Genomic DNA, 14438 nt, shown 5'->3' on the forward strand with positions numbered 1-14438 from the left:
ATAATTACACACACCATCATACAACCAACAGCTATGGAAGGTAAAAGAGTAAAAGGAAAAAGGAAGGGAAACACAAAAGGCATTTCAACACATTCAGCTGTAATACGCCGAGTACGTGAATTAAGAAAAATAGATTCTTTTGATCGTACAAAGTAAAGCAGCTGTTCTTCCCTTTTCTATGGCGAGACGGACATCCCTGAATTGAGGTCTGACAGTGGGATATTGATTGAGCAGCAAACCTTGGACACCGCAGAGCCCACACCTCTCGCTCACCATCCCCCTATGTGAAGTATTGTTGTGGTCCTGCTGTATGGAACAGACTGACCTTCATCAGAGTAAAACCGATACACCGAGTCTCTCAGTGAAACAATAAGATATGTTATCACAGAAAAACATTAACGATTATTTCTCATAACATCCATCTGCTTTTGTTTAGAAATAGGACAAGGTGATAGAGGTATTACTTTAAAATGGTATTTAAACTGAAGAGTCTATTAATAAAAGTCCATTTAAAGGATTTTATGTTCAGTAGAAATGGTCTAAATGGAGTTTATTAAAGACCCTTTTGAACAAAATCTATATTTGCAGACCAATTTCAAACAAAGTAAGTGGATAAGGCGCCATAGCCCAGAGAAATGTGCAATAAAATACAGCATTAGGTGCAAAAGCAACTGATACCTTCACTTAGCATCATCATAAGGACAATGGGGCAGTAACAACAATATGCTACAGCAAGACCACCAAAAATATGTACAGTGCATTCAGAATTTCGGCTGCCGGCGCTACTGGATGTCATTCGTTTTGCAGGTATTTGGTCATAAACCAAAGTATAGAACAAATTAAAACCTCGACCTGCTTGTGGCATTCAAAAAGGCAGATGATCAACACATCCATAAGCATTTATCCTCTAAGAACCATGGGAATTTGTAGTTAATTACATCGTAATCGATCCTACATTTGTCGAGACATTTCACTGACAACTAAGAACGTGAATCTCATGGGGCTGGAGGAAAAGTCAGAGGATCACCAAAGTTACTAAGATTCATCCTTTTGGGAAAATTAGGCCCCGTTTACACCAGGTATTAACATAGTGATGGAATCTAAATACGCAAAAAATCCATCTCGTCAGGCTTCAAGTAATGCGTCCCGACTGGCTTCGGTAACACTTTGATCGATTGATAAGTGCCCGCCCTTTTTCAAACAGTTTCCAATGACTGTTTCTCAGATGGTTCTAACAAACCATCTGGCGGGTTCGGTTAGGAAACAGGATGTTGGGATCACAAATAGTCCTATGTGGATTGAGTTTGGCTGGAAAGTTAGGGTTAGGTATTTTAGGAACCCCCCAAGTGGTGCCGGAGAGGAAATGATTGGGGATCATGCGCATATTGATGGAATTGTCCAAATCTGCAGAAATTTAGGGAGATTATTAAAAGAGATATAATCACCTTAGACGTTGATTTACCTTTGAATCCACACTATATGGGGATTGTTAAGTGCAAGAAAAATTATAATAATTTATTGGTTGCAAAATCAACCCTCTACAGTGGACTAGAGTAATGAGACGGACACCTGTCTGTGTTCTGTACAGAAACACACATACGCCCTTTTTTTTTCTTCTCCTTCTTGCTAGTGCCATTTTCTTCGATTGGTAATTGAAAATGTTGGATGAGCTTTGTTGTCAAGGAACATTCAAGAAGAAAAGTTCATTTAAAAGGGGCTGGTTAACATCATTGGTCCCACCAACCACAAGGAATGTCCAATGATTTTAAATTAAAGTAAATCTTATGTTGATTGTAATTGTGGATATCATCATCAATAGCTCTATTACACTTTTCCCATTCTTGATCAACTTCAACAGCGCATCCATTTAGCCTCACTTTCCTTTCAGATGCAGTTACAATGGGTCAACAATGGCACTCTCTGCATGACGTGACTCGGTATTTCATGGGTTGCCATTTGTTCAGATTTAGTTCAAGGAAACCAATATGGTAGCAATTCAATTGTATTATTATAATCATTGTAGCAAGACAAAGCACAACACGTGATAGAAACTAGACAGAACAAAGGTTTATCTTTGTAATGTAAAGCTTGTTTCAGTCTTGACAGAGGAGAGGTCATAAGTGCAAGGTAAGGGTTGATATAGTGCAGAAAATTGTGTATAGGTGTGGTGCATTCGCGGTTTGCTAGGGGAATTTTGCGTGAGTTTGTGTGTGCATGAGGCTGATTGATTTCTTTTGGATGCTGTAAAGACTCCAAGTGTTGTACTTTCTTGCAAAAGGAATGATAAATTAAAAGAAACAGACAGATGTTGGTCAGAGGTGTGTTTAAAGGGGACTAGGTGGAAAGGAGGTGGGATGGTATAGTGGATTAAGGTCCTTGGATTTTCAGATTTGGTGCTATCCCCACAGTGGAACAGTGCATGAGGCAGGTTGTGTGTTTTCTTTGATTTTTTTCTTTGGTTTTGTTTTAATTCTCTTAAAACATCTGGTTTCCCAATGCAAACATTCCCCAGCTCCTTTTCTTGAGTAAAAATAGGAATACCAAAAAGTAGACATTACATGTCCTGCATTCAAAATTATTATTTCTTATAATGCAGAATAAAATCAATCAAAGAGCCTCCGAAAGGAGCTTATATACACAGAGAACTCTCACCATTAACTTAATCAACTGAAATTGGCCCTAAAATTCAAGTTATTATAAAGACAGTGACACAAATTTCCAGAATTGAACAATAGTTACTGAGCCCTAAAACAAACTGAATGTAGGCGGTTTTGTAATCACATGTTTGCAGTTGAGGACATTGGTCCCTTTTTAGCAGAAGATTAACTATACATATTGATCTCATTTTAACTAGCTCTCATAGTATTCACCAGTAGACGGTATTACACTATAACATGATGACATATACACACGCTTTACAATTAAAGAACATGCAACCGTCGAGTTATGTTATATTGAAAGTTTAAACGTTAAACAGGACATATTACCAGTGCAGTGATGAAGAGAAATAATTGCCATTTTGATAAGAAGCAAAAGGTCACATGATATCAAAAGAGGTCTAAGCTCATGAACAGTCCCCAAAAATGTATTGTAGCTGCAGAAAAGCAGCAGATTTGCTCGAAACGCCTCTGGGTGCATCTCTCCCTGCTCCCCAACTGATAACTCATAGCTGCAAACAAGGAAAGAGTTGAACAGAACTAGAAAATATTCAATTTATGTAACATTGGCAGAGAGGATGAAACGATGTTACATTTAATGTTCCAAATTCTCACACAAACAAGGTTTTTGACCTGATGCTCTTTGCTCCTTGTTTGGCCAATGATTGACTACTGTTTGGGCCGTCCTGTTTATCTTCCCGACATGCTAAAAGGAGCCCAATAACATACCAGGAGATACCTCGGAGACTTCGTCGACTATGAGCTACTAGTATAAGGGCCTCACCATGGACCTGTACAAGCTAGCTTTCCTTCTGGCTGCCCTGATCTGCACTGGTAAGATATATTGGCATCTTTGAATAGTAACTAATAATGGTTCTACAATGATTTAATGCCATAAAATATTTTTAAAAAAAGACAATACTTCATTGTGATAGTACCTCATCAGGAATACCCTGTCCAAACTGATTCAATATATTTTTTCAATACTATTTGCATTATTCAATCATGCCGGGGTCTATTAAGAAACAGGTCATATTATAATTATCAGATCACCACTTGATGTGGTTCCTAGCAAGTCTCTGAAGAGCACGTTTTTAAGCTCATTTGAAATGTTTTTTGCTTTCGTCGAAAAAGAGTTAAAGTGAATGGATTATGGAAATGCCTTCGCTGAACAAGTTCTCACGTTCTTATGTTAAACCTCTGTGCCACGATCGAAGAACTTTTAGTAACTTTTATTTAAGAGAAACGTTGTTTTGTTGGTCCACTTGAGCCAGCTCTTCAATTTCCAGAAGAACCTTTGGGGCCTGATATCAAATCTCCAGCAAACAGTTGGATATTTTGTGGAAAAAAAGACGAGCGAGCTAAATGAGAAGACTGATATCACTCATGTCTAAAGCCACAGCTAGGAGATGGGTAGCTTAGCTTAGCATGATGACTGAAGCTGAAGTTTCCCCCCGCTTCCAGATTTAATGCTAAGCTAACCTAATTTTAGTGCAAAGAAATTAGAACCGTATTAATCTTTTCATATAAGCCTTGAAACTATCCCCCAAAATGTTAAAAGTATTGCTTTAAGCCGTTTTGCATGAATTATTTTTTGACTCACATTTTTTTATTGTAGACTCATATTCTGTTTTGTGTTTCTAACGATGCCATTTTAACAAAGTCAGACCAACAACATAACTTCTCAAGGTCACATTTCTCTGCTTCTGTGCTGTTTGAACAGTCAATGGGGTGAAATGTGTTTCACTGAGTCCTCTTACACAATTCAAAGGTCACGAACCTCAAACTGATGCACTTTAGAGCGCTGGCCTGATTGTGATTAAATGTCCATCCCAGAAACCTAATCTAGACCTAAATGTATGTTTTTAATCACAAATTTCTGGATTAGAATGAAATGATAAAACTGCATATATACTGGATGTATAAATTGCCGTGTGAGAGCAGTAAATATGTACTTTACAGCAACACATCCTGTAACTTTAGTGTTTTCCTACCATGTTGTTTAACAAGGTAAGGGCAGTTTAGTGTCGCAATCACAATATTTGTAATTTAGTCAACACTGGTTTTCCCGGAACACTTGCAAATATGATGACGCAATTTCTGGCTGTTACTCAATGGTAAATGGTAGCTGGACTGCAGTTTTGAACATGTTATTATCTCTTCCATTTTGAAAGTATAGCCTATATGTATACTTATAAAGTGTGCATTGTATTTCATAACGTTGAATGCCAATAACTTGTGTTCAATACAGTTTAACTCAGGAACTACAGTAATACCTTGTGTTACTTTTTTTTACATTTTTACTATTTTTTTTACTATTATTCGATTCATTATGTGTTTATTATATATATATATATATTTATTTATATTATTACATTATTATTTATTTATTTATATATATATATAATATTCATGTATTTTGGGGGCGGGTTACAATTCATCCTTTATTTTACATGTCAGTCTTTCATATGAACGTGCAGCTTTGTTATATTTGTTTATATGAATACATTTACTGTTGTTTTACCTCATACATAAAACCTGAACCCAACCTTGAGCTCAGATGACATGAATGACAATTAACGGGCTGTATATCTAAAAGTAAATTCATATTTTCTTGTCTCTGATTTCAGTTAGTGGTACTGAGGTGGACGGCTACGCTAAAACTGAAGGAGCATGGCTTCTCTCGCTGCAGAGAAGACAGTACTCATCAAACAATGTGGCTGCGTGTGCCGCCAAATGTGACGCTGAAACAACCCTCACATGCAGGTAAGGTCACGCCTTTTTTTTAAGAATCCAACTTTTCCCTTTAATTCACAATCTAACTTTTACATTTGAGGCTTGGCATCCCGACCTGACACCTGCTGTGTTTCCACAGGGCTTTCATGTATATTGAAAAGGACCAAGAGTGTTGGACAGCAGCAGCAAACTCCAAAACAGAGATGATCCTGCGAAGAAGTGGCGCAGTATTATATGAAAAAAAAGGTAAGTCCTATTGTCTTTTCATTAGTATAAGTAGCCACGTCTTCTGCATGATATTTAGTATCCATTACATTGTGGTTTAGGGTTTAGCACATGTTGCATGATCAGCGATGATGACAATGTATGCAAACGCAGTGAAGAGGTGTCGCCGATTGAACACTACTTCAACAAAAATAAACACATTACTTCAGTGGGATCAGATGAATTCACTCCAGGAATTGTCTGATAAATGTGTCCACTAGATAAGAATTTGATTATTGTACCCTGCTGCGCATTATACAGTGACTGCTACGGAAGTATGTGTGCTAACACTACTAGTTTGATTCCTTCTCAAAAGCTTATTCTCGACATTGCGTCTTTATTCTCAACATTTCAACTGTATTCTCCAAATAGTATTTCAACTTTATTTGTAACATTTCAACTTTATTTTCAAAATACAGATTTGTTTTCTCTTCTTCGTGGCACTAATACTAAAAGTTCGACCTTATTCTTCATATTTAGACTCTATGCTAGAAATGCAAAATAAATACAAATTCTTCCTCCTCCTCATGTTTTTCCTTATGCCTTGCACTAATACCCTTCCATACAATGCTGATAGTGTCTGTTGGTGTATATTGTTTTTTTTATTTCAACTAGGATACCTCCTGGAGTGTGTAAATGGATTAGGAACTGATTACAGAGGAACAAAGAGCAAAACAAAAACAAAAAAGGCGTGTCAGAGATGGGCAGCAAAATACCCACACAGGCCTAAGTATGTATTTACGTATCATCCTGTTACTTTACACATCAAAATCGTATGCTTTTTTTCGTATATATAACTTTTCTCAATGTGTCTGCTGCAGCTTCATACCGGAGGAGAACCCACGAGCAGACCTGGAGTCTAACTTCTGCAGAAACCCTGATGGAGACAGCGGGGGACCCTGGTGTTACACCACCGACCCCAACACCCGCTGGGAAAACTGCAATGTAACCAGCTGCACTGGTAACATTCACTTATTCTGTGTCTTTTGTTTGTTTGTGTGTGATATTAATGACGCTTAGGCACAAACCTATAGTCTCCCGCTATTTCAAGGTCCACCATTTAATTTGAGTGTCGAAATTATTCTGAAGTATAAAATGCACTGTAGGCACTATAGAGTGTCCTCAAAAATGTCTACTGTAGATCAAAACAGCAGAAAGGTCGTGTGATGTGTCTCTGCTTGCTCCATTACAGAGGAGTGTATGCACTGCAGTGGTGAGGACTACAGAGGCAAAATCTTAACTACAGAAAACGGCTACACCTGCCAGCGCTGGGACTCCCAGAAACCTCACAACCATGGCTACAACCCCAGCGTGTAAGACCACAAACAGCACATCAATGAACCAACCACAAGCAAGATTTGATGATATTCAATCAATCAAAAAAGACATCTTTCAGAAGCTGAACCTTGTTTCCGTTGTCCTAAAGATGTATTCTATCTTCCCATTGATGCTTCCTCTAGTCTTCCAGAGAAATATCTTGAGGAGAACTACTGCAGAAACCCAGATGGAGACCCCAAACCGTGGTGCTTTACCACCAGTCTCTCCAAACGATGGGACTTCTGCTCCATACCCCGCTGCAGTAAGTCCTCCTGTTTAATATGTTTCCTTTACTTCTGCCCTATTTCACCAATGTAACAGCTGAAATACATGGCCTACATGTATTTACAAGCAACATGGCAAGTAGAATTGCAGCTTTTGAGAACCAGAGATATACAGTATACTTACCCTTTAATCTGCCGTGGTACCTGTCAGCAAGATGTTTGACCACTACCTGCTGCGTCGCACTGGCGAACCGACCCTGCACCGCAACCTGAGGAACAAAAGAATACATCAGATTAAAGAAAAATTATAATGTTTACATTTATATTGTTACAGTATCATTATTTCAATGTGAAACAGATTATCACAGAGGTCCTAAATGATGGTAAAAACACAGCTGCTCAGATACATCCCCTAATTATTGATAATCATGTAACACATAAGTCATTCCTATTTTTGCAGTGTCATTGTTCTTGTAATTATTATTATTTAAAACACTGCTGCCACTGTTGTTTCATATGAGACCTAACCAGTCCATCTCATCTTCTTTTGTTCAGCGTCCGAGCCTCCCACCATCGTCCCAGAGCTGACTTGTGCCACCGGTGAAGGTGGAGCGTACCGAGGCACCATCGCTGTGACGGAATCTGGCAAAAGTTGCCAGAGCTGGTCGGCACAGACACCACAGAAACACAACCGCTCGCCAGACAACTACCCCTGCAAGTAAGAGCGGCAACAGGAAAATGATTTTTCATAAATGAAGGACCGTTGGCATGATACTTTTATCGTTGGGTTTACCTGTGTGTTCACCGTTATTACCGTCTGTTGTTTGTCAGGGGCCTGGATAGCAACTACTGTCGTAACCCAGACAACGAGAGGATGCCCTGGTGTTACACCACTGACGCTGAGACGCGCTGGGAGTACTGCAGGGTGCCGAGCTGTGGGGACGCAGCCGGACCAAGTACGGCACAGATCAATGATGATGATGTTAACTTCAGGAACAGCTGCGCTTGATTCAGAAAATGTAGCAAAGCTGAGCAGTTGTACTATGGAAACATGATTTATATAAATGCTCATTAGTGTTCTGTAATCTGCTCATGTACTTTAAAGAAAGAGTAATATGCAAAGGAAGGATAAAAGACTTTTATGAGTTGATTTCTCATGCAATTACAATAATGTTAATGACAGTGCTGATGGATAAACACTAGAGAGCGTCAATGAATCAGTCTGACTTTTGCTGCTCATCTTGCTGCAGATGAGCCAGTGATCCCCCCAGAGGAGGAAGACTGTTATGAGGGGAACGGGTCAAGTTACCGTGGCGTAACATCAGAGTCCATCAGTGGAAAAAGATGTCAAAGCTGGAGCGCCACGACTCCTCACAACCACCAAAAAACTCCACAGAACTTCCCCGAAGGGTGAGCATCAAATAAAGACTTCTAATACATTTGATATCTAAAAATGCAGATATTACCCCTTTTTGACCCTTATTTTCCACATTCACTAGGCCTGAACATTTCAGGCAAATGATTTAGTATCAACCTCATGAAAGCTCGAGTTCAGAGGAGAATTTTGGTATTTGGTCAGAGCAAGCTACACATTACTGTACAATCCATCTGGTTAGGCAACCTCCACCTCACTAGTTATAGATAGTGGCAGGGATGACGTGTTTTTGTAGGCCAACCCGAAAGTTTCCATCGCCCTGGTTCCCTCAACAGAAAGCAATGGGATTTCTCCATTAAATTTAAAATTATTGCAGAAAATAAGCTCTGTGGCAAACAATTCATAAAACTTAAACATTTTGTCCAGCAAGACAAGCTTTACAATTTTTGAAGCAAGAATGCAATCGGCAGAATGAGAAAGTTATTGTTAGGCAATCAACACCACGGTCACATGACTTCACATCACCACTATTAAGCTAAAGGAGAAAATGTGTTGAAGTGATGAGGTTTAGTCTCACTTAGCCACTTGTTAGCAACCGTCTTTTTTAAGACACATTAAAGCTTCAAAATTGACGAGGGGAGAATTTACTTTTATTTCGTAGAACAAAACTTAAAAATCTCTTCCGCTTGTATTAACCAGAGACCTTATTTCAGGCATCTGAACAAAAACCCATTCAACAAACCAATCGACTTTTAGAGTGTAGAAGTGCCGAACTCATTTACGGGATTTAGGATTTATTCCTGCAGCAGTCTTTAGCTACTAAAGTCTGAGGCAAATCCTGCCCCCTGGTGGCATTGCCAATATTGTATATAACACAAACAAGGCAACAGATAATTAGTTGGTCCCTTTCAGGTTTGATTCTAGAAGTAGAATATAAAACCTAGTAGGATATTGGTTACTGCTGACCTGAAGTTCCAGGTTTTCTCCTTCAACAGAGACCTCAGGAGGAATCTGTGCAGGAATCCGGACGGAGACAGAGCTCCCTGGTGTTACACTACGGACCCCAGTGTCCGCTGGGAGTACTGCAACTTGGAGAAATGCTCCACTAATCCTTCGGGAGGTAACCCCACACCCAGTACTTCGAATCCCCAGGGCCCTTCAACCCCCACCCAGACCCCACCACAGAGTGGTAAATTATTTTTAACTGGGCATTTGTCCGATTTTTTGCTCGTTTTATCCTATTTTTGTCCACACATTCTGTCTTTTGCTGTGTTAGACTGTAAGAATGGAAATGGAGCTGTATACCGGGGTCCAACCTCCATCACCGTTCTGGGTGTGACCTGCCAGGCCTGGAGTGCTCAGAGCCCTCACCAACACACCAGCTTCACCGCACAAAGTCACCCCACTAGGGGTCTGGAGGGCAATGTAAGTGTGTGCATTCCTGTATGAACCATTTTGAATCGTCAACTTTCGCAGTGATGACATTTCACTCTGGACTGCGCGGGGGCAGACTGTCAGACCCTGCTGCAGTCAAATGAGAGGATTTATTTTGTCCACAGGGAGTGCACTGTTGCTCTTAGTAGCTTAAATGATAAAGGGGGGTAATAATTAGTGTTTTTAGTTAAAAGATTCTGTCCTTGTGTGACACAAACAGAAATGCAGAAACCCAGATGGTGATGTGAACGGGCCGTGGTGCTACACTACTGACAGGAACAAGAAATGGGACTACTGCCAGATCCCCGACTGTGGTATGTGAACGCTAATAGTGAGGATGACAGTAGGTTGGTCTGTCGGTAGAAATATGTCCATAGTCCATCCATCCATTATCTTCCACTCATCCGAGACCGGGTTGCGGGGGCAGCAGGCTTAGCAGGGTATTCCAAAATTAAGCAATTAGAGGACATCACCTTTGTCCTTGAGACATTTCTACAAATATATCTTTTGACACTTTATAGACTTATTAATTGATCATAGAAATGAATAGAAAATGGAAATATGCAGCCTTGGTTCAGAAGTTATTCAGCTCCCAGCATAGCATGAGTCTAAGTTCACCAGAGCTCGGAAAAGTGTAAGTTAGACTGATGAAAGCTGATTCAACTTAGAAAATGTAGAGCCGTGTCTTGCATGCTAAGATGGCAACGGTAAAGAGGATAAACTGTTTTGATTTAACATGGCTTTTCTGGCTCCACCCTCAGGTCATACCTTTTTCCAATGGCTGTTAACTTTTAGTCTTTTTAAATGATACCAATTCAAACGTATGAATTCCTGACCGTGAACTTTATTTTGCAGCTGGATTGAAATGTGGGACGCCGGTCACCAAACCAAAGCGCTGCTTTGGTCGGATCGTAGGAGGCTGCGTGTCTAAAGCTTACTCGTGGCCCTGGCAAATCAGCCTTCGGACCAAGTGAGTAGAATAATACCGAATTATGATTCCAAGGGTTGTACGACATTTGCGACCCCGCCCACGATTGGATACACCTGTGTCTAATCATCCTCACCTCCCCTGTGTGTTTATTCTGTGTGATGCCCTGTCTCTGTGCCAGTTCATCTTTGTCCCCCCCGAGTCAACCCTTCCAGCAATATTCCCAGTGTTAGTCTTCCTGGTTTTTCTGATCTCTGCCTGATATTCCAGACTTAGTTTTTTTGTCTCATCCTTGCCTGCTTTGTTTACCTTATTACCTGAAGGATCTCCTGTTTACCGAACCTGTTTGATATGTAAAGACTGCACCTGATCCTGCTCTCTGGGTCATGCATTTGAGTCTGTTTTTCTTTGTGGGTTTACCCGTCTTAACATAGTTTGTAGCATGAGGTGACGTTGGTGTTAGTTTGTATTTATTAAAAGTCACACACGAACACAAACAAACTAACCGATCGAGGCGGGGGTTGACAAGCAACTCTGGTATTCTGTGAGATAAAATTACGTTTTTCGTCCACTATGCATAAGTCTCATACAACCCCACTTTGTAACATCCAAATTATCCCTTTAAAGGCAGGTTGATCCAACAGCCTGCTAAAGGATAGAAACGTGCATCGTTACATTACTGCCTTGGAATAAATAAAATACACAAACAAGATAAACAAGATCTAACTATTGAAATCACGTATTAAAAAAAGATCATCTTATATCTCTCTTTTGTCCCACTTAAATACATTTCTGTGTGTCTCTTTCTACCAGCACGGGGATACATTTCTGTGGAGGAACTCTGATTGACCCTCAGTGGGTCCTTACTGCGGCACACTGCCTGGAGAGGTCAGAAGAATGTTTTTTTTTTAAGAACCACACATCTAAAGACCAAAACTAGTTAGTGTATTTATAGATGTGCTGTGTACTGTAGGTCCAAACGGCCTTCAGCCTACAAGGTGTTCCTGGGTGTCCACACAGAGAGAGCCAATGAGCGGTCCAAACAAGAGAAGAACCTGAACAAACTGATACTGGGACCCAATGGAGCCGACATTGCTCTGCTCAAACTGGAGAGGTGAGTCTGATCAACCTACAGTCGCTAACACTCGTTCAGCTAGTACAACCATCCTTCCTTTACTCACTATTGCTACGCAGTGGTGGAAAGTAACCAAGTAAGTTTTGAGGTATGTTGAGTATTTACATTTTTTACTGTACTTCTATTCTAACCCACTACAGTTTAGAGGCAAATATTGTACTTTTTACTCCACAAGAAAATAATTCACAGTAACGATATTGGCACAATTTCTATAAAAAAATTTGACAGAAAAAATTAATAATAATAATCAGTCAAATTCATGTTTAGTTTAGTTTATTGTGAGTTTGGTCTCTTTTTTTATATTACACTCAGAGTCTGTAACCATAACTGTAAATATGAAATAATTTAAGAGGTGCAGGATTATTCACACAATGTTATCACTTGTGTGTTAACATGATATCAATATTTCCTTTTTAAAATATCACAGTTATTGTCAATATCAGTATATCACAACACCCCTAAAATGAATAAAATAACCCCAACCTTTACCAGCAGCAACTATAAAGTGATGAACATATTATTGCATCAATATTATCATCTAATAATATCATATACATTATTCTAAAATGGGCTATACTGCATGATAACCTGATGCTAATACTTGTATTCAACTACAACATGTTGAATGCATTACTTGTGCTTGTCACAGAGTACTTCTACACTGTGGTATTGCTATTTTTAAGTAGAAGATCTGAGTACTTCTTTTGCGCTTTCAGCTCGGCACTAATAAATGACAAAGTCCTGCCAGTTTGTCTGCCAGAGAAGGACTACATTGTTCCCAGTGGAACTGAGTGTTATGTTACCGGATGGGGTGAAACTCAAGGTACGTAACAGTACGTTGTGTGTGTGTGTGTGTGTGTGTGTGTGTGTGTGTGTGTGTGTGTGTGTGTGTGTGTGTGTGTGTGCGCTCTTGTACTACTATGTCATTGAGAGGACTAGTTCGAGAGTAGGGTTGTTTTTAAAAGTGAGTAGAATTTCCGCATTAATGAGTTGTTGTTTTTGCTTAAAGACTAAAATAAGAGTAAACAGACAGTATTTTTCTCTTAAATCATGTTGAAAGCCTTCAGTGACTAATAGGTCACTCTACAGATTCTTTAAGGCAAGGCCTGTTTTCAGATCTTCATCAATTTTGTAGTGTAGAAAGGTGACAAATAATAGAAGCCCAATAATTATAAATTATTTCATATACAAGCCAAAGTTAACATATTTTATCTTGTGTTGCTTTTTATGCCTGGGGAACGCCTTGTGCAATATTCTTCAAATTTGGCACAAACTTCCACTTGCAAAGAAAGACTGAAGAGAATGTGAAGGTCAAAGGTCACTGTGACCTCTCAAAACACGCTTTTTTGGGCCATAACTCAAGAATTCATTATGCTAATTATGACAATTAAACACAAATGTCTAATAAGATAAAATAATGAAGGAATGACACTTTGGACAGACATGGATGTAAACTGCAACTTGACTGGTGGGCGGAGGCATACGACCACAATGCATTAGTTCTAGTTGAATTAAGAGATGCACTAGATATTCTGAACCTGAATAAATGTGTGGTGGTGTGTTGCAGGTACGGGGGGTGATGGCGTCCTGAAGGAAACTGGATTCCCTGTGATCGAGAACAAGATCTGCAATCGTCCGTCGTACCTGAACGGCAGAGTCAAAGACCACGAGATGTGTGCTGGTAACATCGAGGGAGGAACAGACAGCTGCCAGGTACGAAACCCACAAACTAAATGATGGATACTGGGGAAGATTTCTAGAAAAACTGTATAGTAGGTTTGGGTGGTGTTACCGTATATACCACGGTATTTAGAAATCCAGACGGTATGATTTTCCATAACCTCATAAATACAGACGTGATGGAGCGCACAGCAGGCGCCACCAGAGGGAAGTCTCTACTGGCAGAATTGGCAGCTAAACTAAGAAAGATGGCGTCTTTTAGAAATATATCTTGAATTATTTGTAAATATCTCGATCGGTTGGTGGATATACATTTTCCATATCAGTGTCACTTGTAGATCAATAGATGTTCTGGCAGCAGTTGAACTGAGAACCATGACATTTGTTCTCCCTGCAGGGTGACAGCGGCGGCCCTCTGGTGTGCAACTCCCAGAACAAGTACCTCCTGCAGGGTGTGACATCATGGGGCCTGGGCTGCGCCAATGCCATGAAGCCCGGCGTCTACGCCCGAGTCTCCAAGTTTGTCGAGTGGATCGACAGAACCATCAAAGCCAATTAATGAGAAACAATCAGAAAGCGATGGTTCATTGTGCTTTTTGAAGATACTTATAATAATATAAGTATAATAATAATAATATAACGTGCGGGAACTGTTCTGCCCCAGCACGACTACTTAAGTTAGTCTGGT

General features: G+C 39.8%; 1 protein-coding gene across 1 annotated transcript; it reads left to right on the top strand.

Annotated features, from left to right (window-relative positions):
* The first annotated feature begins 3442 nt into the window (after nucleotides 1-3442).
* Nucleotides 3443-14309, top strand: plg (plasminogen). Its single transcript, XM_076084594.1, has 19 exons — nucleotides 3443-3491; nucleotides 5288-5423; nucleotides 5533-5639; nucleotides 6273-6387; nucleotides 6479-6618; nucleotides 6850-6970; nucleotides 7118-7236; nucleotides 7754-7916; nucleotides 8030-8154; nucleotides 8449-8608; nucleotides 9569-9762; nucleotides 9850-9998; nucleotides 10228-10321; nucleotides 10863-10977; nucleotides 11749-11823; nucleotides 11909-12049; nucleotides 12787-12893; nucleotides 13638-13783; nucleotides 14148-14309. Exons 1-19 carry the CDS (start codon nucleotides 3443-3445, stop codon nucleotides 14307-14309), a joined length of 2418 nt encoding a protein of 805 aa, XP_075940709.1.
* The last annotated feature ends 129 nt before the right edge of the window (nucleotides 14310-14438 follow it).

This window comes from Anarhichas minor, unplaced genomic scaffold, assembly GCF_050575085.1.
Source record: "Anarhichas minor isolate MPS153535 unplaced genomic scaffold, ASM5057508v1 ptg000136l, whole genome shotgun sequence".
NCBI lineage: Eukaryota > Metazoa > Chordata > Actinopteri > Perciformes > Anarhichadidae > Anarhichas > Anarhichas minor.

Coding starts and splice junctions, on each gene's coding strand:
- plg (XM_076084594.1), top strand. CDS start 3,443: ATGGACCTGTACAAGCTAGCTTTCCTTCTGGCTGCCCTGATCTGCACT. Junction 11,824..11,908: donor GCGGCACACTGCCTGGAGAG/GTCAGAAGAATG, acceptor TGTGTACTGTAG/GTCCAAACGGCCTTCAGCCT. Junction 12,050..12,786: donor GCTCTGCTCAAACTGGAGAG/GTGAGTCTGATC, acceptor TTGCGCTTTCAG/CTCGGCACTAATAAATGACA.